Consider the following 26,727-nt stretch of genomic DNA (forward strand, 5'->3'; position numbering starts at 1 on the left):
CTTGGCCAAATGCAGGCCTGTCACAATAATTACTTTCACTTATGGAGTTCAGCAAAAATTATTGAGGTTATGTCCAAATGTCATACGATATTGCCCATTGTATTAACATGCGTGTTTATTTGGAGAAGAACGTCACCAACATTTTAGCCAACATGATGCCAGAATAAACAGCGGGGTTTTCCCTACATTAGAAGACTTGGGCACAACGCCTGAGGGTTTTTCCCCCACAGCTCCTAAGCTGAATGTAACTGAAGAAAACTATGCCGAGTCTGAGACTTGTTTCGCTGTCGTTTCTGGTCGCGCTGCTTATGTCCTCTCATCGTCTGCTCTCTGTGTCTGAGTGTCCCCATGGGCGGGGCTCAGGCAGCTTAAAAGTTCACAGCTCTTTGAAAGGGTGTACTTGCATTATTATGCTATTATATTATCATTATATCAGTGGCATAAAACAGTCTTAAAATGACAATGATATTGTTTATCGCAGTTTCTTCTGGGACAATATTATCGTCCAACAAAAGTAGTTATTGTGGCCTAAATACGTGTTATTTTGGTCATGCGCACATATTCCTTAAATTGTCTTTTCATGGTGGATTTAGACAAAATCATAGAATATGTAGTGATTTATTACAACGTGGGTCTTACTTTCATGGTTTTGGTCATTCCTGCCATTAATAATAACAATAATAATAATAATAATGTATTCACAGAGTTAAGTGCCGAGATCTGGGAAAGCAGTAACATCACTAAAAAGAAGTCAGATAGGTCAAGACAAACAAGCAGTCTGATGATCAGACAGCAATTAATTTGGTGAGTCCAATGTTATTTTAACTGATAGAAATGATGGCTAAAACTATGAAAGACAGACTCAAGATGTAAAAAATGGAATTATTTGTATTTAGAAGTTCACAGCACAATTATTATGTAATTATTATTTCCCCTTAATGTGGACAGCTGTGAACATGACGTCATGCAGAGTGACACTGATACTGTGGTAGCGCTACAGTAGTGGGGATGAATCATTTTGAGAAATCTTTAGCACGTTACCTACGTTATAGATTATAATTCGTGTCGACAAATGTTCAACAGTCATCTCACCTGTCCAGCAGTGCCAGCCACAGTCAGATAGCCACTGTATTTACAAAGGTGGATCTTCTGAATGCCGAGCCTCGGGTCATCACTGTAGGGATCAAAACAGCCAACCTGGACAGTAGTAACAAATGACATGTACGCCAGCAATTTAGTATTGTACTTCCATACAGTTGGGAGACATAGATTAAGAAAAATAATAGTCATAGTTAAAGCAGGATAAGCAGAGATATTCTGACTTTTAGTCTCTAATATGAGTCAAGCTACAAACACAATGGATCCTACATTTCCCATGGTGCAACTCAACAGAGTCTCTTTATTAGACCCTCCATGATTTGTTAACACCCACATCTTACAAACTCAACCCCCAGTTTGTAACTAAGGTTCTGTTATAAATTTGAAGTCTCCCTGATGACAACATCAGGGTTATTTTCTCAGACTCCTCCCGAGCTGACTTTATTTATATAGCACCTTTAAAAACACTTTACAAAGTGTTTTGACAGACAAGGCGTAGCAGAAACAGGATACCCAGAAGGTAGTATAACAGCAGAAAGTCAAACAGAAATGCCAAACAAAGCAAGACAAAATTAAATTAATTAATGAAATTAAAATTATGACATCATAAAACAATGAAAAACATGACAATGGAAATAAAAACGGAAACAATTAAAGCAATAAAGAGACAAATAAAAAGTACAAAAAAGCAAGTCTATAAAGAGTTTAACAAGTGACTTAAAAGAAGTCACTGATTCTGAAAGCAGGTCTCCAAAGCCGAGGGGCCCTGATGGCAAAACCACGGTCATCTTCAGATCTAAGCCTCGACTTTGGAACAGCAAGAAGGGCCCCACCTGAGGATCTAAGGCTACCAGCTGGGGTCAACATTTCCATTATGTAGCTTGGGGCCAGACCCACACGGGGTCTGGCACCTGCCATCAATGTATGAATGTGATATGTAGTTGAAGCGCTTTGAGTAGTCGGAAAAGACTAGAAAGACGCTATATAAGTACAGTCCATTTACCACACGTGCTTTAAAAGTGATGAGTAAAATCTTAAAATCAATGCTAAAACGAACAGGGAGCCAATAGAGAGAAGCCAGGATTGGGGTGATGTGATGTTGTCTGTTAAAACCAGGGAGAAGCCTAGCTTCTGAGGCGATACCGACTTTTGGTTTATGCCAGAAAGGAGGGAGTTACAGTAGTCAAGTCGAGAGAAGATGAAAGCATGAATGTTTCCAGGTCAGAGTGTGAGAGCAGATTCTCTGGTTTGATTCTGGAGATGGTTCTTATTTGGAGGAAGTACGACTGGACAACTTTTTTGATTTGTGGTTTAAAGCTTAGATCACATTTTCAGACAGGGGGGGCCACTCTCAATGAGACTGATAGGGTTCGTGGGATTGAACAATATGATTTCTGATTTTGAGTTATTGAGTTGAAGAAAATGTCGTGCCATCCAACAGTTGATCACAGACAGTCTAAAACAGCAGCTAGGCTTTTTGGGTCATCAGGTCTCAGGGGAAGGGATATCGTGTGTCGTCTGCGGGGCAATGAAGAGAGACACTGGACGATTTGGCCAAATGGAAGCATGTAGATAGAAAATAAAATTGGATCTAAAATTTAACCTTGCGGTCCACCACAGGTAATTTGAGTTGTAGAGGATGAGTAGTTACCTATGGTGACCACATAGTTGGTTTTATTCTTACCTTTTTAGTGGTGCAGTGTCTTTGATGCCAACCCAGGTTTGAAGGCGGTCAATTAAAATGGCATGATCTACTGTGTCAAAAGCTGCACTTAGGCCTAAAAGGATAAAAATTGCGCTCTCCCCCGTCAGCTGCTAAAAGGAGGTCATTGGTTACCTCGAGGAGGGCAGTTTCTGTGCTATGCAAAGCTCTAAAACCTGACTGAAACTTCTCAAAGATGTTATTATGACACATAAAAGCTATTTGATAAAAACAGAAGTTCAGAAACTGGCCTAAAATTTTTATATCGTTAAAAACTTCCCACACAAATCTTATGAGGCGTAAGATTATGGGGGGAGGGGGTGATGACAGAGCAAATAGATCATTATGTCTAAAATTGGTGGACTGTCCCTTTAACACAAATAATAGTATATGAATCATAACTAAGGGCCAGTAGCTTTCCCACTACCGTTTTGATTGGACAGTTCGTTGACCCTTCATTCTTCACCGGAGAAACAGTAGTTTGACAAAACAAATCGTAACTAGTTTTATTTCTGAACTTTTTCAGCTGCAAGATATGGTTAAAAGCTCCACAAAAAACTTGTAAGAAGACCTTGAGATTAACACTTTTTTGTCAGACCACTTTAGTTTTGTGTGAGGTTGCCACAACGAAGGTTTGGTTTATCAATACATTTTCAACAAACAAAAAGGCAATTTTCTGTAGATTGTCTGTATTACAGACTCACACCTTTCTGAAGGGTGGCCAGTCTCCTTCTGTGCCTTGGTTCATGTTGTCATTGGGGTCAGCATCTGTGTGGAACACTCCAGCTGTGCCCAACTTATACATGGGATACAGACAGACTCCTGATGCATCCCAGAAACGCACTGTCCCATCCTCATGCCTACACACACAAATAAACATGACATTGTTAAATCTGTCAAAGAAATGTTCCAATCGATACTTCCAAAGTTCAGCTGAACTGACCCCGTGAGCAGCAGGTCTCTCTGTGGAGGATCTGGGGCCAGGTTTTGGCCTCCTGTTATTGGCCATGGCTGCATGGAGAAAGGGGAAATTAAAGTTTAACAATAATACCAACTCAATGCCATCCGTTCAACCAGAAATGAAGGAATGTCTAAGACAGTGTAAGACATTTCTAGCTTCATTAAACTTATGAATGAAGAAAATGTAGCATCATTTGATTAAAGTATTTACAAGATATGGACTTAATATCTCAATAAATTAGAATAGAGACTACATTGACCACTGCTTATAAATCATTATTAGTCTGTTATCGTCTGAAAAATTAATTTCTCTGCTGTTAATTAGCATCTTCCTTCAACATTATCATTCACATCCCATTGAAGCCAATGACCAAACCAAACCATGATGCATCTGTCAGATACATTATGTAAAATCTAAGACTATTTCAAGCCAGGTTTGACACAGTTAAGGCTTAAAATAGCTGTCATCTTATATGAAAATAAGTAATTTCAACAATATTCCTTACTAATATGTATTTTGAAATTCCTTGTGAGCAGTGAAAAATGACCATGACAATAAAACAGAAACAAATGGGAGGAAATGAGCAAAAATGACAAACTCACTGGAACTGGATCAGAGATCTACAGAGTCCATTGTTATTTTACGAGGAACACGTGTACCTTTTTGGAGTAGTGTGTCTTCTGCAGGTCTCCAGCGGCGATGACCCTCTCCCACAGTTTGAGGGGGATGGCGGAGACGTGGTGGGAGCAGGTGATGGCCGAGCTGTGGAGGGGAACCAGGTATGGTGTCTGAATGACAGGCCAGCCCTCTGTCTGCAGGTCAATCACTACCAGCTCCTCCTCTACCAGGACCACTAGCGCACTGGGATCTCCTGCAAACGGACAGGCCAGAGCCTCAGGAGTAGCCCTTAAGCCGTGCAGACACTGTACGGATTAATCAAGATTTTAACCTCAAACTTGTGTCCCCCAACTAATTTTAGAATAGGGCTGAATTTCTGCCGGATTGGTTGTCATTTTAAGTGCAGTTTGAGGGGGGTCATGATGCCTGATTAATTGCCCGAAACAACAAAGATCTGGCTCTCAGACAATCGGTTGGAGGATCTAGCAGGTCAGAAATTTTGGTCGGCTGTATGTTGAGCTGTTTCCCACATGGCTGCTGTCAGAAGATCTGAAATTCGAGTAGTATTTTACATGTTGTGGCTGTAGTCTTGACCTAGACTTATGTGATATAAAACTGAACTTCACTGCATAACAGACTATATTTTCTGAATCGTCCAGCCATCTGCAGCTCCATATGTCTTTTTTTCCTTCTTACTTTCTGTTCATAGTAGAATTGCACATAGGAATGCTGCCTTGCTGTCTTTTGGTCAAGATTGTTGAAGATGCCTTCTTTCTCTTTCACCAGGAGAAAGCTAGCTGGGAAAACCAGGCTTCTCTGATCCCCTAATCTGATTATGGAAACTGTGTTTGTTGTTTACACGATGTTCGAGAAATCACATCACCGAAGAAAGCTGACAGTAATCGGGTTACTTAAATGCATGTTAAAGCACAGAGTGACGCGTCCTTCCAAACTGAGGGGAAAAGGAATATATAGAAAACCACAGAGTTTCAAAAAACTAAATTTGGATCTGACTCCTTGGAAATAACTTGTTCACCTACTAAAATTGCACAAAATCAGAATCTAAGCAATTTGGTTATGGATGGATCTGGACTATAGGCCTTTCAAGCTTTGCTAAACAGCTTCCTTTCCATAACCGTGCATGAGTGTTTGCGCCATACGTCAGTTGTTTGTGTGTGTTGCCTGCCTGTGTGCTGTGGTCCGTCTCTGATGGCGAAGAAGTCAATGATCCTGGAGGTGAAGTCCAGAGCCACGTGTGTTTTACTGTGGATCACTGTGATACAGTGTCTGTCCCCGTAGCTGGCCCTGGGCATACCACCACTGAACAGCAGGAACGGAGGCCTACACACACACACACACACACACACACACACAGGTTCAAGTTCAGTTCAGTTTGCCCAGAGATTAATGTGTAACAATAGGTCATGTAACACGTATAGGAAATAAAGTTAAGCATTAGAACGGTGAGGACAGTAGAATCCCTTTCACTGAGGGGGGGCAATTAATAGATATCACAAATTGTTCTCACTGGTGAACAAAGTGGACTTACCCTTCTTCTGTAGGTAGCTGAACTATTTTTGAAATGGCCTTGCAGGGGAAATGGCCTGCGATGATAAAAGACAAGTTATCATCAGCCAGAAAAAAAAAAAACATTTCATGCCTGACAGACAGAAAAATGGGCACGGGACACATCTTTATCCTCACCGTAAGGAATGTCTGATTTCTCCTCCTCCTCCTCATTCACGTCCTCTCCACCCACCATCCATCGACAGTAACTTCCATCACTGTGCGAACTGAGAATGTAGCCTCCGTCCTCTGTCCACCACACACTCTCCAATTGCTATAGTTACAGCGAGTTGCATGGAAAATACACAAAGCAAATGTCAAGATTAAGTATGCTGCTTGTAACCACAGTTTATCCAGGACTGGCTGGTATTCTATTCAGGTCACAGGCTCACTTACGCTGAGTTACAGAGCAGTTACCTGTGTGGCAGGGATGTGCTGGATGACACACTGTTTCTCCAGATCCCAGATGACCATGAGACCTCGTCCATAGCCAATAACAACCTGGTTTGGGTTGACCACGTTCTCCTGTAAGGCCTCTACGTGTTCCAGATTCCTGCGGCCGATGTAGTCATCTGGTACACTGGAGGAGACAGGCGAGTGAGGATAAACACAGGAGAGAGGGAAGGAGGAGTGAGAGATACGCAACAGAAAGACTGGAGTAAGGCCTGAGACAGTGTGCACAGAGCTGATTTGTTGATGACACAGTGATGTATTGTATGTGTGTGACAGTGAGTTAGTCTGAATGATCATTACGCATTTAATCTGTTTATGGTCAATCCATTTGAAATGCAGGCAGCTGCAGAACTGTGTATTTCCAGAAAAGACACCAGAAAACCAAAAACAAGCAAAGAGAATCTGATACATAAAAGCAAAGCTACAGAGTATCAGTGTAAGCTTGTGTTGTTGTTTTTTCAAGCCCATGCATTTGTGTTGACTATGTGCTCTTGTGAGTTTGGTGTGAAAGTGGCGTCTGGGGCCCCAAAGTCCAAACCAAATATTCAGAAAAATATATTGCATAGTCAACCAAAATAAAATCACTTTCCCTGTCCCACATGCCAACATGTGCGCTGCTTTGCAGATTATACTGCGAGCACAAACATTGAGCTCTATTCCATATGACTGTAATCTGGTCTTTTTGGCTGGACAAGATGTGAGTGATATACTGGACACAGTGATAATGGATGCCATAAATGCTGTGTTGACTTGTAGACTACTGTTGTCAACTGGGGACAGTTGGACAGAAACCTCCGCTCCCTGCAGTGTGTTCTAGTTGCTGACCTGCTGGCGACTTGGTCAAGACTGATGTTTCTCTCTTCCAGCTCTCTGAACCCTGGGACTTCAACTACGAAGACATGTCCTCCTTCTGTCCCCAACAGCAGCAGCTCCCCTGAGGAGTGAGCCAGCACTGCTGTCACTCTGGTCACACTTGGAGGGGCACTGAGGAGGAGAACAAGAGGGGGGTGAGATAACTTGTCAGAATGATGAGCAGCTACTGTTTGCATAAAATATGGCTGCAACTATCAACCATTTTCATTATCTATGAATCTGACGATTATTTTTTCGATTTCTCACAGCCTCAGGTGATTTATTCATATAGCTTGTTTTATTCAACCAAATGTCCAAAAACCAAAAGGTAAGTTTACCATAATATATGACAAAAAAGTATCAGAACCTCACATTTGAGAAGTTGAAACAGGGAATTAGTTTGGCATTTTTGCTTCAAAAATGACAAACGATTGATCAATTATGAAAAAAGATGCAGATTAATTTTCTGTCGATCGACTAATCGGTGCAGCTCTAGTATACAGCAAGTTTATAGAGAATATTAAAAACTGTCTGGAGGCTTATGCTGATCAGTCAGCTCCACCTTGATAGCTCCTGAGCGATTGGAAAGTACTATTTCAGGCTTAGGGACTTTTGGGAGGCAGAAACTACATCCCAGAAACCACAACTGGAACTAACATCCCATGATGGAAACGTTGCTAAAATTCCCAAGTTCCTAAAAAGGTTCCTTGAAAACTACCTGCAGTGGAAAAAGGTCAAGAAAGGGGGAAATGTGTATGAGTGTGTCTGCGTGTTTTACCCAGGTGGTCCAGTGAGTGTGAAGCGTCCTATCTCCAGAAGTTCAGAAAGTCCCTTGTGGGCTTTTAAAGTCCACATGTGGAGACTGTTGTCATCCAGCAGAGTCACCAGTTCAACCTAAACATAAGCCACCATCAATCAATACTGTCCAAAAAGCTATTAAAAGTCACAAAAGGCATTTACTAGTGGCGAGCAGGGAATACAGTTCCTTACAAAAGACGGTTTCTCTATGATAAACAAGTCAGGCTACTTTAAAAAGCAGAAATGCTGTTTGGAGTGTGATGTGTGTGTGTGTGTTGTATTTGTTCTGACTGTACCTGGTGGGGGAGGAAGTGCACCTGTGTGACGGAAGCATTCTCATCATGTAGACCCATGAACTCCACACCTTGAGCTCCATACCTGAGCACTGGTCAAGGACAGACTAGATTTGTGATAGACACAGCCCTATTAGACATACCAGGGGCCTCCCTGGTGTCCATATCACTTGTTGAACCAGAGTAGAATCAGTTTCACTTGAGAACCAGACTACATTGAATTTGCTTTGACAGAGCTTCACTGAGCCTAATATTGGTGATCTTGGATAACTGGTATCACAAAGCTGGTTATCAGCCGGCTCATTTAACTCTGGGTTTTTCTATGCAGCAATGAGCAGGTTCACATTAAAGAGGTAGAGTTCTTGATTACAAGCCAATCACATGCATCGTCATCTGAACCATTGATAAGATGAAACAGCGATACCCGCGGAGAAATGTGATTATTGCCGCGGGACAAAAAGTGATTTATAGCAAAGTACCACATATACAATGTAAAATCGACATATACAGACTAAGAACCTGAAGAAACAGTAAGAATAATACCAAATATTCCAAGTAAGGCTATGTAGTTTGCCTTTTTGAATAAGGTAGGTATTTTCAATATGTTCAGTAGTTTAGGGTGTTTTGTTCAGTAATATTTAGTGATGGGATTTTTTTTTTGTCTCACAGCAAACAAACTAACACCACTAATATAAGAGATAAGATAGAGGAACAAAATTGTGGGTGCATGTGTGGGTGTGTGCACCCTTTTCCAGACGGCAGCAGCGTTTAGTGTTTAGTGTAAATGTCATGGATGGAGGGGAGAGAGGTCCATCGCAGTCTGGCTGACTTCACTACCCTCTGTAGGGCCTTGTGGTCTGAGTCGCCCAGAACATCACTGGTACTTATTGTCTGAGGGTGCTCCGATCAGGATTTTTGGGGCCGATCACTGGAAGGAGTATCGGCCGATGCCAATCACAGATCACGGTATCTATTTGAAGCCTTCTATTTATTGGGTAGCATTATTTAACAATTCTTAAAAACATTGTATATTAAGTATTAAAATTAAGACATTGGGAAAGTATCATGAATTGACAACTGTTTATTTATTGGCAGGCAACATGTGCAACACATCCCACTGTCTCTCAGAGACACAACTTAAACCATAGCAGCCTATGCTTGGTTACTGGGAGCAGATCGAGTTGAACAAATACACAGTGTTTCCCACAGAATGACAGTAACTGTGGGGGGGTATATTTCTGTTTCTAGTAGGTTATTTCACCATTTTAAATTTAACTTCATTCTCCACCGTATTTTAGTGTTTACTCACAAACTACTTTATCTGCTCAACTTGCTTTTCCCTTCTGGATTTTTCCACCCACGATTAGGGCTGCAGCTATCGATTTTTTTAGTGATTGAGTATTCTGCCGATTATGCCAGTGATTAATCAAGTAATCAGATAAGAAATAGTTTCACTTTATTAAAGAGCAATAGTAAATATGCAAAAGAGAAAATAAGACAGGTCTCCTAAAATTAATTGGTTTCATTTATTTATTTTTTTACATTGTTATTACTTAAATTGCATACAATATTATATGTCAAAACCAAACCCATTTAGTGCATTTAAGTTCCATATTACATTCTGGGTTTTAAAGAAAACGTTCAAAAACACCTTTTGCTTTAAAAAAAGGTATATATATATATATATATATATATATATATATACACACTTGACTTTCAGAACTACAAGTTTCAGCCTAACTACAGCTCAGGCACAACGTAAGCCTTTACTGTCTTTGTGGCATTTGTGGGAGACAAAAACGAGTGGACAGGAACTATCAGTAATAAATAACATGAATGATGCTCAGGCTTTCACAAATTGACCGCAGCATTTTATTTTCTGTGGTTATTTTCTTGAGCCTAGTTAAATCCTAGCTTGGGGACATCATAACTAGCCACCATATTGATTTACTAGCCGTTATATATAGCCATAATTAATGTATATTCTTTACTAGCCTTCATATACCTTGTGTCGGGTCTGCTCTGTGTATAGCATAGACATCATGTTATTGTGGTAGGCTAGTTGGGTTTTACAATAGACAGTGTACATTGTTTTCATGGACACTTTGTCGCTTTTTCTGGCCAGTCTCTTCTCTGCGCCCCTGGCTATTTTCTCTCTCCCTCTTTGTAATCCCCCCCAAAAAAATAAACCACAGCAAAGACGCTCTGAACCGTCTCTGATCACACACAGCGTAAGCGCGTTGTGCGGCAGTAATAATCATCCATGCAAACAGTGCGCTGTATATAATTAGTTGGATTAAATGAAGGGTTGATGCAAATAATTTGCATTGATGATTTTTAGTAATCGAGTTACTCGAGGAATCGTTTCAGCCCTACCCGCGATTCCGTTTTCACAACAGCAGGTGAGCCGCGTGTGGAGGAGGCTTATTGTTAATGACGTAGCCTATTCAAACAATCGAAACCAACGTCGTACCGAGTGACAGCTGCACCAACAGGTGTGTTCCTTTACCTGGTTCATGCTTGTAGAATATCCACCATTGTCTTCTAACATAATACCAGTTAACGTTTCTCTCTGTGTGTTTCTCTGCAAACACTCGCTCGCTGGCCACCTGGGTCGCATTGCCTCATCTGACCAGCTCTTTTGATCGGCCTTAATAGAGACCATGATCAAACTTTTTAGAACAAATATCGGCCGATTATGATCGGTGGCTGATCGATCGAAGCACCCTTATCATCTACCGAGCATCAGTGATATCGGTGAGGTGAGGTGTCTGCGCAGAGCCCAAAGGATCCTAAAAGACAGTACCCACCGCAGCCACAGCCTGTCACCCTGCTGCCGTACCACCCGACTACAGAGCAGCTTTTTTCCCCTCAGGCTTCCCTCAATTTATCCTCTGTACTCCACCATAAATAGTAGTTTTCTGTTTAGTTTTTATAAATTTATTTTTGATAAATAAATTAACCTTTAACTGTTGCAATTCCCATACCAGACAGTGATGCAGCTGGTCAAGACAGTCTAGATGGTTCCCCTGTAGAAGCTGGACAGGATGGGGGGGGCTGGTTCTCTTCAGAAGGCGGACGCAGTGGAGATGCTGTTGTGCCTTCTTGGTCAGGGAGGTGCAGATGACCAGCTGAGGTCCTCAGCAATGTGCACACCTAGAAACTTGGTGCTCCTGACTTGGTCCACAGGCAGCGTGGGCCTCCCTGAAGTCAATTGTCATCTCTTTTGTCTTACCAATGTTGAGAGACAGGTTGTTTCCTTGACACCGGAGTGCCAGCTGCTTCACCTCGCCTCTGTACGCTGTCTCATCATTGAGGATGAGGCCCACCAGTGTCGTGTTGTCCACGATTTTGATAATATTATTGGAGAGCAGTCATGAGTAAATGGTCAGCAGTGGGCTGAGAACACATCCCTTGGGGGCGCCAGTGCTGAGTGTGGTGGCTGCGGAGGTGATGTTCCCGGTGCATACTGTCTGGGGTCACTCTGTGGTAAAGTCCTGGACCCAGTTACAAAGGGAGGTGTTTCCTGATGGACAGATAGCTTTACTTCTTCAAGTGCAGCATAGGTTACCATGGTGATTTACCTCAGTTAAAAGTGAGCCATCTTCATGATACCAGAAAACCTGAGATAGCTAACCTGCTAATGTAATTTTGTCATACAGGCTCCAGGCTGACAGTGAGCAGGGAGTCTGTCCATCAACATGAAGAACGGACTTTAATCTTCCACGCTGCCAAAGTGTCAATGAGCCAACCACTGAAGCAGCTCCAGGGCTGCTGCACTGTATCTGACCCTGACCTCACTGTGGAGAAACAACAACGTCCCTATGGAGACTGATTCAAGCATTGTGTTATCAAATGATTTGTGTGCTAAATAAAAAGAACAGAAGGTGTTCTGTTCTTTGACTTCAACTGAAGCATCCTGCTCTTTGACTCCTGATATTCATTTACAGATTTTCCTTTATCTGTACCCTCTTACTGTTTAATCCTGAAACAATCTGCAGCATTGTACGAATGGATTATGCTAATGGGAGAAGGTACTGTGGTTATCAAAACCAGTGTGTGTGTGTGTGTCTCTGTGTCAATGGGTAGAGTGTACAGACTGGCTCTGCTGCACTGTCAATGAGCGTAATTGTGCAAAAGGCTATGGTGACACAGACCCCACTGTCTGAAAATGCCAGGCGGCATTGAGCAACAGCATGGGAAAATTAAATACCTGAACTAGGTGCTGATGTGTCTGTGCTGATGTGAAACGCAGTCGAGGATTTAGCAGTGTCGCAGCCGTTCATTAGCACTGCCTGCCTCAAGTTCAAACATGATGCTCAGATTCCACCCTGACAACTATTTACACACAGGTAGAGTGAAGGATACAGTTTGATGGCCCCAGAGCGGGTGCCGATGGCCAGCAGCTGCAGGGAGGGACTGTAGCTCAGAGCGCTGGGCTGGTGGGGGAATCCATGCTCCACTGTCTGAGGAGGAGATAGTGGACAGACAGGGGGAGGGTGAGGTCGAGTTGTTACAGCAGAGACAATGACAAGATAGGATAAAGACAAGAGGCCGCAGCAAAACACACTGCAGATAGCAGCAGGTCGACAAGAAACTGGGAGGATTACAAATAACTAGGGCTCTAGTCAACCAAGAAAATCTTGGTCGACTGAATTTCTACCAATTGATTGGCGAAAAAAAAAAACTGCACGTTATCTCTAGTGCAAAGTGCACTCTACCTGGCAGCCTAAATCAATTCTAAATAAAGATAAAAATCTATTTGCAGCATATTAAATTATTTTTAACCTAATTATTTTATACTGAAATGATAACAGACTCAGCCGACCAGCGTGCACCTGCCCATATTCATATGATTTCCGAAAATACAACTACTATATAAAAACTGGTGATCCCAGCACAAGAACTATTGAGGACTATACAAAATCATTTTAAGATAATGGTTTGTCTTATTTTATTATAATAAGAATAATAATCATCATCATCAGAAGAACCCTCTACTATTGTTCCAGCCCGCACTGTGTGATTTCCAAACACAAATCTATGCCTATAGGTGTGATCTCAAAAACACAAAATAGCCTATTAACTTAAAGCTTTTACTCTTAAATACAAAGAGGCAAGTCCATTTTAAAATGAACATTTATTAAACAAACCAGCTCAAGGTAAGAACAACAGAAACGGGCTCAGCCGTTTGGATTATTAATCACCACTAAGCTCAAAACAGGTGGGCTGAGCATAATTTAATGGAACACCATAATAACAGTACAACAGGTTATTAAACTTTTTTTCTCTCTTTTTTTTAAACTCCAAAATGAAATAAGGCATGGCGGGTCTCTAAAAAGAAACTGTACAATTCCAATACTGCATCAGGCTCAAAACGTAATAAATATGCACAATTCCAAAAGGCCATTACAGTCTCCAGAATGAAATAATGTGCAAAACAAGGAATTAAAACACTATATACGGTGCACAATCGGCAAGGTGGCAAGTGGCGGCTAAGGCCTATATCCCCAATAAAGAATAAATAAATTATACATATAAAGAAAACTTAAGCCTACACAAGTTTTAGCAGCAAACACAGTGGTGTGGTAGACCTGATAGAAAACAAAAATATGGCATAGAAACAAATGCCAAGAGACTACTTAACTTATAATTGCTGGCTTTTGCGAATAGGCTACTCACAGACAGTGTCCACAGACTATATACATCCCCAGATTTTAAAGTTGCGTAATGGAAACACTAGCAAGTCCGCGTTCTTTGGAAGGAGACAGCGCCTCGATTGGTTGAATAAATCCTGCCTTGGAAAAAATGCGTTCAGAAGGCGTGGAGGTCGCAGGGGTACAGAGCAGACGCTTTGCTACTGCGGCCAGTCTTGGGGAGCTGTCTTTTATCTGACGGGTTTTTTTCCCCACCACCCAAATGGTCCAGAATCAACTTTGGTTGTCTTTCATCTCTTCTGTGCTGTAGAATCTCCTGTTTCTGTGGAAACCAGATCTTCCTCATCTCTGCACAGCAGCATAGCTATCTCCTTCTCCTTTTTTTTTTTAAATAAAAAAAAGAAAAAAAAAGAAAGAAATGTAAATACATGTTCCTCTTCCTCAGCGGGGAGTTTACCTGTGCCTCTGGTTGCGCTGTGCGCACTCAGTCGGTCTGCCAGCTGTGCAACTACAGTTATGGGGCGTGTCTTGTTTTTAATCATCCAGAGAAGAGAGCAGCTTGAAATGACTTCTATTACAGCAGCTAAAATGTATACAATGCTGGTCATCATCATCAGTCTTTAAGTTCCCACTTACTGTCAACTTCTTCGATCAGCTTGCTTTTAATTTGTTTGGTAATGGGGCTGTCATCATCCATAATGGCCGGGTGGCGTCTTCCAGCATAGGTATTGTTGCAGACAGGGAAGTGTGGTCCTCTTCAGACAGTAGCTCAGTCAGTTATCATGGGTTTCTGCACATTTGTTGTCCTCAGCTGCATTCCACTGTGCTGTAGTAAGATCCAGTGTACTGCACTCGTTCTTCTTGGTAAAATGTGGGTCAGAAAGCAATGCGTTGAGTTCCAACGCGTAGAGCCATCCTGAATCAGTTCATTTTGAGGGACGTGTTGCCGCTCCTGTTTCTCTTTTAGCCCGGTTTTTGCTTTGTGTCCCTGACGCGCTGCACATCTGGTCATTCATCCGATTCCTTCAGTTTCTCCACACACAGTGCCATATTAGCCACATCGTCGCTTACAACGGAAACTCTTTGCTCCTGGAATTCCAAAAGGCATCGCCAACTTCACCGAGTCGCGTAGCAATGTTTTTGTCCATGTGCGCCTCTTCCATTTGTTTTGTCTCAAGAACAAGACTGTGTAGTTTCCTCTTTGTCAATAAAATGGGCAGTCACAGTCAGGTATGACTCCGTTCGAAGAGATGTCCACATATCTGTGGTAAAGCTCAGTGCCTCGCTGCATTGTATTAACTCCAGAACCTTCTCTTTTAGTGGGTTATATTTTGTGGTTAGTGTGTGCATGATTGTCCCGCGTGCTGAAAGCCTTCACCCACCACAACGTCGACAGGCCTCAGGTTGCGTGCAATAAATTCGACAAGTCCATTCGCGATATCATTTTTCCGTTTTGATAAGAGGAGGCCTCACATCCAGCTTGGTCTGGGTGTAACTGCTGCTACTGGCAGACCCTGGAGCTGTCGAAGCTGTTGCAAGGGGATGCCTGCAGTTATACTTCGAACAAAACGATTAGGCTATTTATTAGACCAAACCATATGCCAATTCTGATACGTTCACACTCAAAGCCTATCAAGCGTTAAACACGAAAATTGATGGAGCATCTTAAAGCAGACTACCTGGAAAAAAGACCTTGTTGTCTGTGTTTCCACCGCGATCTGAAGACCCGCGAAGATTAGGCAAATTACACCCATCACACAGCTGCGTAACTATTGTTTTAACTTATTAAACAAATCACCTGCAATTCAGCATAAGGACCTTTTCTTATTTTAACCTATTCACTCTCACCTGTTTTAAATACTGAGTTTACCAGTATAATGGTGAAACTGACAGCCACTACTTCCTCAGAGCGTCTTTTTTCATATATAGTAGTATATACTTGTTTTCAGATACAAGAACAGCCACTACACACACATTTGGTTCCACAACTATTTTATTTATCTGCAGAAATATAAATGTGCAAAATACAGCGCTTGTGTGCTTCAGCAGGAGGCGAGGGACGAGCGCTGCTGTTGGTCGGGGGTAAACACGCTAGTCTCTACCCGTCCGTTTCATTTGAAAAACACGTTGAAAAAAAACTAAAACGTTGTGTCTCACTGCAACGACATTAACAAGATATAATTCTGTACGATCGACTTAGCCAACCCTTGCCTTAACAAACACCACGATTCTACACCGTGAGCAGTTGGCTTTAGCATGTAGCTAACATTAGCTTTTGGCAAGGGTAGCAAGAGCATGACAGTTAGCGTTATAGCATTTACCAAGCATCATGTGGGCCGTATGTGATTTACCTTCAACCGACTGGCCATCCGTTTACGTGTCTTCCACCAGCGCAGTAGCTGAGCCGCTGCGCCAGAGAAGACTGGCCTGGCCTGCTCCACCGGGCAGAGCTCGACCAATCAGAACTGTTCAGCACAGCAAGCCCCAACCTGAAAGTTCCTGTACTTTTCGAAAGTACTACCCTCCGAGCAGGGACCTTTTGGGAGGGTAAGATAATGTCCCCAGAACTTAATTTAGACCCTGGTCCCTGAGGTGGAAAAGCACTGAGTTCCTCCAAAGGTTCCTAGTCCCAGGGGAAAGTTCCTGAGGTGGAAATGCAGCTTTAGAGATATGGGAGCAAATTAGGGACATTAATATTTTGAGCTTGTGAAATGATTTGATCACAAATAATTTCACAGCCTGCAGTTGTATATCACCTTGTGTGTGCGTGTGCCAAAATTTGCATGCACGTATCTGAATGTGTGACTTTGTAAAAAAAAAAGTTTTGCAGCTGTAGAAATATTTTGTGTAAATGTAATTAAAATATGTCCAGGGACGGAACCTGCCAGTAAAGTTTTACATCGTAATTAACTAGATACATCAAGACAGCTGTGCCTGCATCCCGGAGTTACTTCATTTGCATATTAGCTAATGTCTTAGCCGTTTGAACAAGTAACGTTAATATTAAGGAAAGGAAAGCTATTCTGTAACAGGCGCTTCAAGACATAATGCTGTGGGCATTTAATGTGAGAAGGAAGGTAGTTAGCTAAAGGTCGAGAAGTTGTACTAAACTTCTATATCAAATACCAAACACACAGGAGCAGAACTCCTTCATAGAGAGAGGTGTTTGCAGCTTTGTGGACAACGCACAGCAAAAAATTCAAGTTTCAAGTGTGCCACAAGCTCACCAGCAGTCAACAGCAACCCGAGAAGACATGCAAAGGTATGATACGACAGGCATAAATATAGTTATTATAGAATAAAAATGTATTTGTTGCTCATTATTGTTACTCAACATAACTGCTGTTTTTTTATTTATTTCACAAGCTCAAAATATTAATGACCCTAATTTGCTTCCATATAGCGAACCTCTCTTTTTGACTTGTGACTGTAGAGCATATAAATAGGATACATTGAATGATTTATATTTAGCATGTAGATCATTTTCTGTGAGTCATCATTCAAATGAATATCACTCAAAGGAGGGAATTAGGTCACGTAACCACAATCTCTTAACTTGTTTATTTAACAGGTCAAAGTGGGTGTGTAGGTGTAAACACAAAATGACAATGGAAGCTTAACAAGCTATTAACACCAGGTAACATTTGGCAAATCCTGTTTAGACACTGATAACGTTGTGCACCTTTCTTTGGTGAAAATAGTGACAAACACAGGGAAACAGCTCAGGAAAAAGCATAACATCAGGAAGCAGTTTTTTGTTTAGGTGCACTTTAATAGTCAAGATTCTTTTCTAAAAAATAATTAAGACCAGATCAACTTTTTGGGGCAGTCTGCTGAAAGGATTTCTGCCTTCACTTTCTTTCTAGTCCTATCTATGAGCTGCTGTGATGTGTTCTGAACTGTGTGTTGCGTCAGGGTTCACTTGCCTTGTTGAACTGGTAGAGTTCCTGTTTGAGTCGCTCTCTCTGGGACTCCTGGCCATGTCGTCTGAACCTCTTCATCCTGTCTCAGCACCAGCGTGGAGCCTGCGGGCCCACTGACCCACACTGCAGGGAGGAAAGACAGACAACATGAAGAACGAGGAGGAGGAGGAGGAGAGGAGGACAGTGTTAAACTACGAATCCTCTAGTTCAGTGTTTTTGTCACACACGGTCATCTCACAGATGATGTACATTGTGTTCCGCCTTCTAAAGAGCACTGCATTAAATTTATCACTAAACTGTCATCTTTAATAGACAACGAAAATAAAATCAGTTTAGTAAACAACAAAACACATACAGTAAGTTGTTGAGATTTTCATATAAAATGTGTCAATAAAAATGACTCCCCAACGTTAATGTCTTCAATTCGCTTGACCAACAGTCAAAAAGCTAAAGATTTTTAATTTACTGTCCTATGACAAAGAAAAGCAGCAAATCCTCACAGTTGAGAAGCTGATAACAGAATATTTTGCATTTTTGCAGAAAAATAAACAACTGCAGATTAATTTTTAATTGATTAATCGTCGCAGCTCTAGCTTCAAAGTTTACAAATCCATCACTGATGCAGCCCGTCACAGAGGAGAAAACACTCTTCTCTCTTTGTACCATAACTTTTTAAACTCTCCACTCTATTGTGAGACAAGTGAGACAGCAGAGTCACTACTGATGAACAAACAACTTAAATTTGAGTGTTGGGTTTGGAGCTGACTTGGGACAGTCCTGTCTGCAAATGTGTGCCCACCTCAACACTCGTACCCAGAATCAGTGGAAATTGGGAACCACAGCCAAGAATCTATCAAGTCTCAGAACTGTGTTTTCTAACAAGACTGATGTCTGGCACTTCATCCCATTTCATCAGTGAATGCACACACACACACACACACACACACACAAGTAAAAGAAAGTAGCTCAGAGCAGAACGTGGACAGGAAAACTCATAACTGCAGTCAGACATATGATCCACAGTGTCATAAGTCCGTGACAAAGGCCTGCGCCATGAGTCACAGTTTTCCGTCCAAACCAGCTCATTTGCCTCGGTCCAAATCGAGACATAGTTTTGTTATTACCCTCATAAGCAGTGCTGCCTTGACTCACTGCTGGCTGTGGCACACATGTCCAACGCCAGCCTCCTCAAAGAAAAAGTCAACACTACTTTGGTACAGCAGGCTGACTGGGCTCAGTAGTTACTGGTCTCAATCTCAAACTGTTCTGAGGGCAGATTGAATTTCTCAACTAGACAAATAGTTCTAAACGTCTTTCTCTCCTGGTAAATATTTGTTGGATCATTCTTGACAGTAATGGTACGAAGCATTTTAATATACCTATGATATGAGATTTCATAGTGCATGTATGTGAGTGTGTACGTGTAATTGTCTTTTTGGGTTTGCCCATATGTACGTACACTATACCTACATTGGATTAAGTTACATGTTTAAAAACACTTTTATTGTGGTAACAAGAATTAGAAAACACTGTCTTTAGCACACTGTCTTACTTGCCAGATTGTTTATTAATTTATAATGTTTTGATCCTTTCGACCGTCATTAGGTATCAGGTAGGTACCCACCTTCATTTTATTTAAAATTTTTAATTCTTCTTACCAAAAATAAAAAAGTAATCAAGACAGACCGCAAAACTTCTTCTCAGTTCAAATCTTAAAACATGCATTTTAGATTCTTCAGTTAGTAAGACCTTTATGCACTGGCTATTAGGAAATACACAGTAAATGTATTTAAACTAGTTGTGATTGTCTTGTTTGACATTAGTCAATAGTGCTGTTATTAAACATCAATACTTTTTTCAAATTTTCACAATCGACAGGCTTAAACAACAGACAAACAACAATCAATTATCAAAATAGTTACCTATTAATTTACTGCTGACTGACTAATCGATTAATCGTCCAATCGTTGCAGCGCCACTGTAGTGTGCTCAAAACTGCCCGTTAGTGAAATAAAATTATTTTGTTATGTCAAAATTTCGACTGCAAGTACTGCAGCCAATTACAACGCTCACTGGTAAAATAAACACTGGAGGTTGATCAGCAAGGAACATGCTTGTTGTTGCAGCAGGTGACGAGCTTGTAGTCCTTGTAGACACTGAGCGCGTGTGTGAGACAGGCCCAGCAGAAGCAGCGGAGCAGAAAGAGGGAGCTCAAAGCCATAAGCTCTGCTGACAATGGCAGGGTGGGAGGTCTGCTTCACAAGCAGCTTTTAAAAGGGCTACAAGAGGAATCTGCTGATTGAAAACAAGAGTAGGAACACGACCGTCACATATGCACACATGTACAAACAGTGAAGCCATCAACGAGTGTGGAAATCTTGGGTTCATCCTGTAAATACAGCCATCAACACATGCTACATGTCAGGTGCGAGTTTCTCGCTGCAGTCCTCAGACATCCTAATCCCATAGTTGTTTCTCCCCAACCAGATTAACTGGGGCCTTTCAAGTAACCTGACGGACATTGGAGCACAAATTACCCATTCATTAAACGCACAAAAGTGTTATTTCTACATCAGCTACTTATCAAGGGCGAAGGCTGGGAAAGAACATCACAATTATGTGAACTGCAGTGATGTTTAAGGCTGTTTAAATTCAGAAAGATTAACCTCCTCCTCTGCTTCCTCTCAAAATCCTGTACAGTCTGGCTGTGGCCAAGAAGAAACTACCAAATATTCAGCAAGCTGAGCTAACAGAGCAACAATTAGGCAGTTTTAAATGATGTAGACTAGGCACTTGATCACCATACAACAATTTGGATGGAATAGGGATCTTTGTTTATCCTCTATGACATACGACACATGTACAACTTTCATCATCATTGCTCGACAACTGCTACTACAGTTGTTGTTATTGGCTCTGTTACTAATACTGACATTATTTTTCCTATAGCTGTCATTCCTATTATTAATAACACTACAATTACAATTCTATTTTTTTAAAAATCTCTCTCTAAGATTTTCCTTGCCACTGTAACCAAATGCTTGCTCATGGTGGGATTTGTTAGGTCTCTGTAAATAATATTATAAAGAGCACGGTCTAGACCTGCTCTGTAGGAAAAGTGCAATGAGATAACTTCTGTTATGAATTGGCGCTATATAAATAAATCTGAATTGAATCAGAGGGCAAGTCACAGAGCATTAGTAGCCAGGAATTGTGCTTCTAGAACAGGAAGTAGACCTGTGGGAACATGAACAAGGAAGGACACACTTGCTGTGTGACCTTGCTTGCTTGAAGAAATTATCTAGTAATCACTTGACCAGAGTTGAATGTCCTAACCTCAGTACTTGTACTTGGTACTGACTGAAATGTGTCTGTACCATAGACTGTATATGAAGATGGACGACATTGACAGCTCCCAAAAGTGAAGCCAAAACATCTCAATCGCCCCCTGGTGACTGGCTGCAGTATAGGTCAACCCTGTAAACCCTGCCTTCTCCATGTTAGCAGACAGGACATGGGCCGAACCCCCCAAAAAAAAAAAAATCACGTCAAAAAAAATTTCCCCAAAGATGTTTCTGTCATTTTAGGTAGTTCTTATCACGTTAAAGTATGTTCAAGTGTTCATTTTTCTTATAAGTAGGGCGTTAATTAGTTATTTAATGCGATAAAAGGGGGTTTCACGTCATGATTGACAGCTGAGCCCTGCTCGCAATTGAGTTGGCTGGGTGTATGGGCAGGACCTCGATACCACGGCACCAACCCTGATCACTACTGTGCAGACTGACGTTACGAGCGCAAGATGGCAGCTCCCGTATCAAGGATATTTTGGCTTCATTTGTGTACAGTGGGAGGAAGTGGAGACGTGTCGTCCATCTTTATATACAGTCAATGGTCTGTACTGACGGAAATGTATCTGTGTGTCAGTTGTTGAAAGCTGGCATCAAATTCCTGGTCTGATTCGTAACACCAGCTAAGCTGTTTAATTTTTGTACATGTGGCGTTACTGAAGTGTTTATCTGAGGTTTTGTTGTTGTGACGTCTTTATCTGTTAGGTTATGCTAAGTTGATGTTAGTTTATGTTATGCTCCACACAGACAGTCGTTGCATGCTAACTAACTCCTTTTAACTTGGCACCGTTATCCTAAACAGATCAGACACATAGACTTCTAGTTTGGCCCTTAAAGACAACCACACACACAGCGGAGAGTAACTTTAAAGCTCGTGCTTCACATGTTCCTTTGTTTCTGACCACGTGCGTTCATGCTGCTGCACGCGAGACATGCGTAACAAAGAAACACACACATTCCTTTTGGCGCGTAGCCAGACCTGCGCGCACACACACACATATACACACCCTTTGTTCATTAGTTTAGTATTGAGAGTTAGACTTCACATTATGTGTTTTTGCTTTGTTTATGTTTTAAATAAATGCTGTTGTATAATTATGCTGGCTTCTTTAAATGTTGTATAAGACTAGAGTAATTTGCCAACCTCTTCTATGTTGAACTCCACAAATCCTTCAACCTACTAGCTATTGGTGGTAATTATTGTTATAGTTATTAATTTAATTACTAATCTGAGTTCCAAATTGATAGTTTAGTGTATTTTAACATTTCTCTTCTTTAAGAAGAGTGGTGCCCCAGAGGACTTTATTCATTAAAGTTATTTATGATTATCTTTGATAATTCTGCCATAATTAATTGATCACACCTACACAAGTGGGTGCCCCCCTTTAACCATTGTAAATCCCAGCACTGGGCACTGGCCAAAAATGAGACACACGAGACTGAGCGCTGAATTGAACACTGAATGCTGCAAAATAAATTACAATTATATTTAGAATAATGTTACTATCTGTAATGTTCCTATATTTTATTTAGACTAGCTTTCCATTTGCAAATCAATCACTCCATCAGCCAACACCACAAAGCAATCAACGCCAGACCCACACCGCGCAGCCAAACCACATCCAGCCGGCCAACCGGTTAGGTTACAGTTAGCTAGTTGGCCACCCCTGCCTTACATTGCTCTTGGCTAGTAGAAAGCAATCATTATACACCTTTACTTTGTACCGTTAACGTTACATCATTTATTGCTGGCTAATAACATAAGTTAGTACCATGGATCACTCAGATAGTATTTTGGTAGGGATAACGTTAGCGAGCAAACAAGCTAAGGTTAGCCAGCCAGCTACAATCCAGCCATGCTGCGGGTATCCGGCCGCCCCGCAATGCCAGCCGACAAAGTAACCTGCAAATGGCAAGCCAACCAATTTACCAAGCAGATCAGCCGCTGAAGTCTGGATGAATTAGCTGACGTTATCCAGCCAAGACAGTATTTTGATACATTAGCTAGCTAGCAAATCGTCCGCCTTAGCAAGTAAGCTAAAACCACAGTGTCACAACATATTTCACGTTTTGCAGTAATGTTAGCTTTGACTTTGGACTTTGTGTTCAACTCTGTTTCGGTGGGTGCTGGTCGTTTGCTAGTGGACTCCATTTCTAAGCCAAATTCAGCAAGTGTTGCACACTGTTGATGTAGGAGAGCTGAAGAGAAGGCACTCAGGAGCGTGCATAATGTCACATCCTTTGGATTTTCCCGGAAAAACTGACCCAAGTCCTTTACATGGGAAAAAAAAATAAAAAAATCAGTCCACAGGCTATTATAGGCAACTGTGAAAATCTGGGAAGGTTTATTTTTTTAAGTATAGTTCACCCGTTCACACATTGGCAATAAAAAGCGATTAATACATGTCAAAAACTACATACGGTACCTTTAAAGATTCACATCTTTAGTAGGAACCGGTGGGCTTGGGGCTGAGAGCCACAGACAGGGTAGGGAAGTCAAAACGTATTGAGAGACAGACTAACATATTGCTGGTTGTTCATGGGATACTAAGTAAGGGATCATGTACAGCGAGCCGGGCATTATTGTGAAATTAACCCCGACAGAGTGATGCAGGACCCCGATGCAAAAAATATAACAACGCCAGACTTACCCTTTAACATGAGAACTTTGGCTATGTCAAAAACAATGGTGTCCCAAAAACACAGCCTTTAGCAAGACAATATACAAGTTAAATACAACCCTAACTATGCTTTGTTTTCATAAAAAGCAACTTTCTAGTGTTTAAAAAAAAAAAAATAAGTTACACCTAAGCGTATGTTGAATAAAAAAAAAAAAACGTCCCCAAATTATGGTAGAGTCGTTCATGGGTATTATTACTTAGTTATTAAAGTATGGAATTGAAGTTTGCCATATCGTAGGGGGGAAACAGTCAGTTTGATAACAATTAACATCTTGACAGGGAGACTTGTATAGCAGAAAATGGCAATCAGTATACAGACTAGATACACAAAGGTAAATTAACCTTTGTGTATGTAATCATTGCCAAGAGGTTGCTATTGTGACAGGGAAGTATCTGTTAGATTCAGGTTAATCGGGAGAACAATGGCAGGTCAGAAGTGAGCGAAACAGAAACGCAGCTCATCAGGCCAGTTTCAGCAGAGCACTGTGATGTGACCTAGTTGTACTATCACATATGGATTTTCCCAGGAATTTCACTCGGCAGTAGAAGAGCAGTGAACTTGTATGGGAACAGATAACAGTAAATGACAGTGCAGACTTAGTCTTCATCACATTGTTTGACCTGCAGTGAGCTCTTCTCTCAGCAAGATAAGGTCACGTACGGTATTTACCTTTGATAGCAAACTCAACTGGCTTACTGATAGGGTTGGGTACCGAACGCCGTACTTTTAAGGGTACCGACAGAATTACGTCGGTACTACCAAGTACCGATTCACGTTAAATCAATCAGTACCAAATTGTGGTACCTGAGCACATCTGGGTGAGAAAGTAACTTAAGAGTATATACAGAAATGGAGAGAGCGAGACTACGTCACCCCTGCAGCTTGTTCACATGGAGTCAGGGGAATGGCGAGTAGACAGCGGTCGCAAGTGTGGTTACACTTTTCAAAACGTGACGCAGACAACACTCGCTGCAATATTTGTAACGCGAAAAGCAAAGTTGTTTAACACATCTAATCTGAGGAAACACCTTTTCAAACACAAAATATATCTAAAAGCTGAAGAGTGTATTTGTTTGATAGCCTGAAAGCCGAGTCCCCCACAGCAGCCGCAGCTAACATTAGCATGCCTGCAGTCAGCCGCAAAGACCAAACGTTAAGTGAGGCATCGACATCTTCAGGTAATTAGCTAGTTGGATAAGTTGTTGTTGGAGATAACTAGGCTTTTTGCACTGTCTTGGTTGACGTTAACTTAACATTTTTACTAGCGTATTTTTTTTAAATTTTATTTATTTATTTTTTTACAACTGAAATTACATTTTAGTTATTACAGAGTGTAAAATACTGGGGGAAAAGGTACCAAATCAAATGTGAACAGTAGCCAACCCTACTTATTGACTCTTCTCACAAAGTCACATTCAGCAACACAGTCTGCTTTAAACATGCTGTCCCTTCTGTCCAATATACCATCCCAAATGTCCTTCACTTAAAATGTGTTCACTCTCAGTCAGCAAGATGCCATTTGTTATCTTTTATCCCACAGGTCAGTGACATCATTAAATTCCCAGCATTTATTTATTTTATTTAAAAAAAAAAAAAAAAAAAAAAAAAAAAAGGGACCATGTACAGTTTAAAACCTAAATGTCACCATTTGATGCACCGTACCAGATTATTGCTTTAAGCTAATTTGCATCTGTAGTCCCTTGGCAGGTCAAAACAAAGAAACAGCACAATGAAGTTATACAGAAAGGAACACGCAATACAAAGCTGATTTGTGGCTTTTACAAAAAAAGCTGATTGCCCAAATGCAGTGCGGCGAAATGGTATGTTACAGTCTCTATAGAGGATATTCTTGAGGATCAAATAGAATTTACTGAGCGAGTATACACAAAGCCACGTCGTGGAGGAGGGGCCAAACCCTTTAAAATTTTATAAACCAGGCAAAATCTGAAAATAAATCAGAAATTCTCAAAGCTCAGTAAATTGTATTTCTCCAGAACCCAACAGTGATGACAACGCAGTGGCTTGCAGAGTTGTTTTTATAGTTTGTTTGTATAAGGACTCAAGAAGTCTGATGGCTGATTCACCAGCCTGCCCCCAACTTGTAATGCAGTAAGACATATGGGAAAGTATCAGTGTTGGAAATTAACTTAACCTGCCACTCCGGCTGGTGGATTTAAATGTTTTTACCAGCCACTTTCTTAACCGGTGTTGCTGTCGATATGTGCTGCCTATTGAGATGTGCTGCTTAGTGGTTCTGTGTATGACCCACAACTCCCTGAAATCTTAAATAGAATTATTATATTAGTATTTCAAAATGATCCCCATATTCTTAAAGTATACATGGAGTGATGTAGTAGTGGTGTAATTTAAATTGATTCTGTAGTGGGAGCATTATTTGATAGGGGTTATATTGGTCTATCGAAATACGCTCCTTCTGAAATCTTAAATAAAGATATAATAAAGTATCAAAATGTGCTCCCCATGTACTTACAGTACACTTACCCCTGATTGTAATCAAAAAACATAAATAAAGACTAATTAATAAAAAATAAATAAATAATAAAGGGATATACACAACTGTAACACATAGGGGTGAATTTTTCGACAAGGCAGTAAGTCTCTCTCAAGTTGTCGCTCGTTTTGAAGGTTATGTAATCGCTGTGGCGAGTGTACATAGGCTACATTAGCCAACTATAAATGACCACACGATCAAACGTTAGACTGACTTTGTGAATGGTTTCTTCATGATGAGAATATTACGTGTTAGTCAGCCAAAC

At 41.1% G+C, this 26,727-nt stretch overlaps 1 protein-coding gene across 8 annotated transcripts in view; it reads right to left on the reverse strand.

Annotated features, from left to right (window-relative positions):
* The window catches only part of llgl2 (LLGL scribble cell polarity complex component 2), a 45,768-nt gene that overhangs the window by 15,274 nt on the left and 3,767 nt on the right, over positions 1 to 26,727 (reverse strand). For 7 of the 8 annotated variants that reach the window (XM_044178449.1, XM_044178446.1, XM_044178447.1 and 4 more), the window contains exons 2-14: positions 17,925 to 18,044; positions 12,710 to 12,807; positions 8,345 to 8,426; positions 8,029 to 8,144; positions 7,224 to 7,382; positions 6,363 to 6,525; positions 6,084 to 6,219; positions 5,929 to 5,983; positions 5,566 to 5,720; positions 4,421 to 4,632; positions 3,744 to 3,811; positions 3,507 to 3,660; positions 1,093 to 1,197 (exon numbers count right to left, since the gene is read on the reverse strand). In XM_044178449.1, the coding sequence (XP_044034384.1) occupies positions 1,093 to 1,197; positions 3,507 to 3,660; positions 3,744 to 3,811; positions 4,421 to 4,632; positions 5,566 to 5,720; positions 5,929 to 5,983; positions 6,084 to 6,219; positions 6,363 to 6,525; positions 7,224 to 7,382; positions 8,029 to 8,144; positions 8,345 to 8,426; positions 12,710 to 12,807; positions 17,925 to 17,999 (1,578 nt within the window). In that variant the 5' untranslated portion in view covers positions 18,000 to 18,044. Of the gene's footprint in view, positions 1 to 1,092; positions 1,198 to 3,506; positions 3,661 to 3,743; positions 3,812 to 4,420; positions 4,633 to 5,565; positions 5,721 to 5,928; positions 5,984 to 6,083; positions 6,220 to 6,362; positions 6,526 to 7,223; positions 7,383 to 8,028; positions 8,145 to 8,344; positions 8,427 to 12,709; positions 12,808 to 16,349; positions 16,552 to 17,924; positions 18,045 to 26,727 lie in introns of those variants that run through there. The other variant, XM_044178450.1, reaches the window with a different exon arrangement.

This window comes from Siniperca chuatsi, linkage group LG20, assembly GCF_020085105.1.
Source record: "Siniperca chuatsi isolate FFG_IHB_CAS linkage group LG20, ASM2008510v1, whole genome shotgun sequence".
NCBI lineage: Eukaryota > Metazoa > Chordata > Actinopteri > Centrarchiformes > Sinipercidae > Siniperca > Siniperca chuatsi.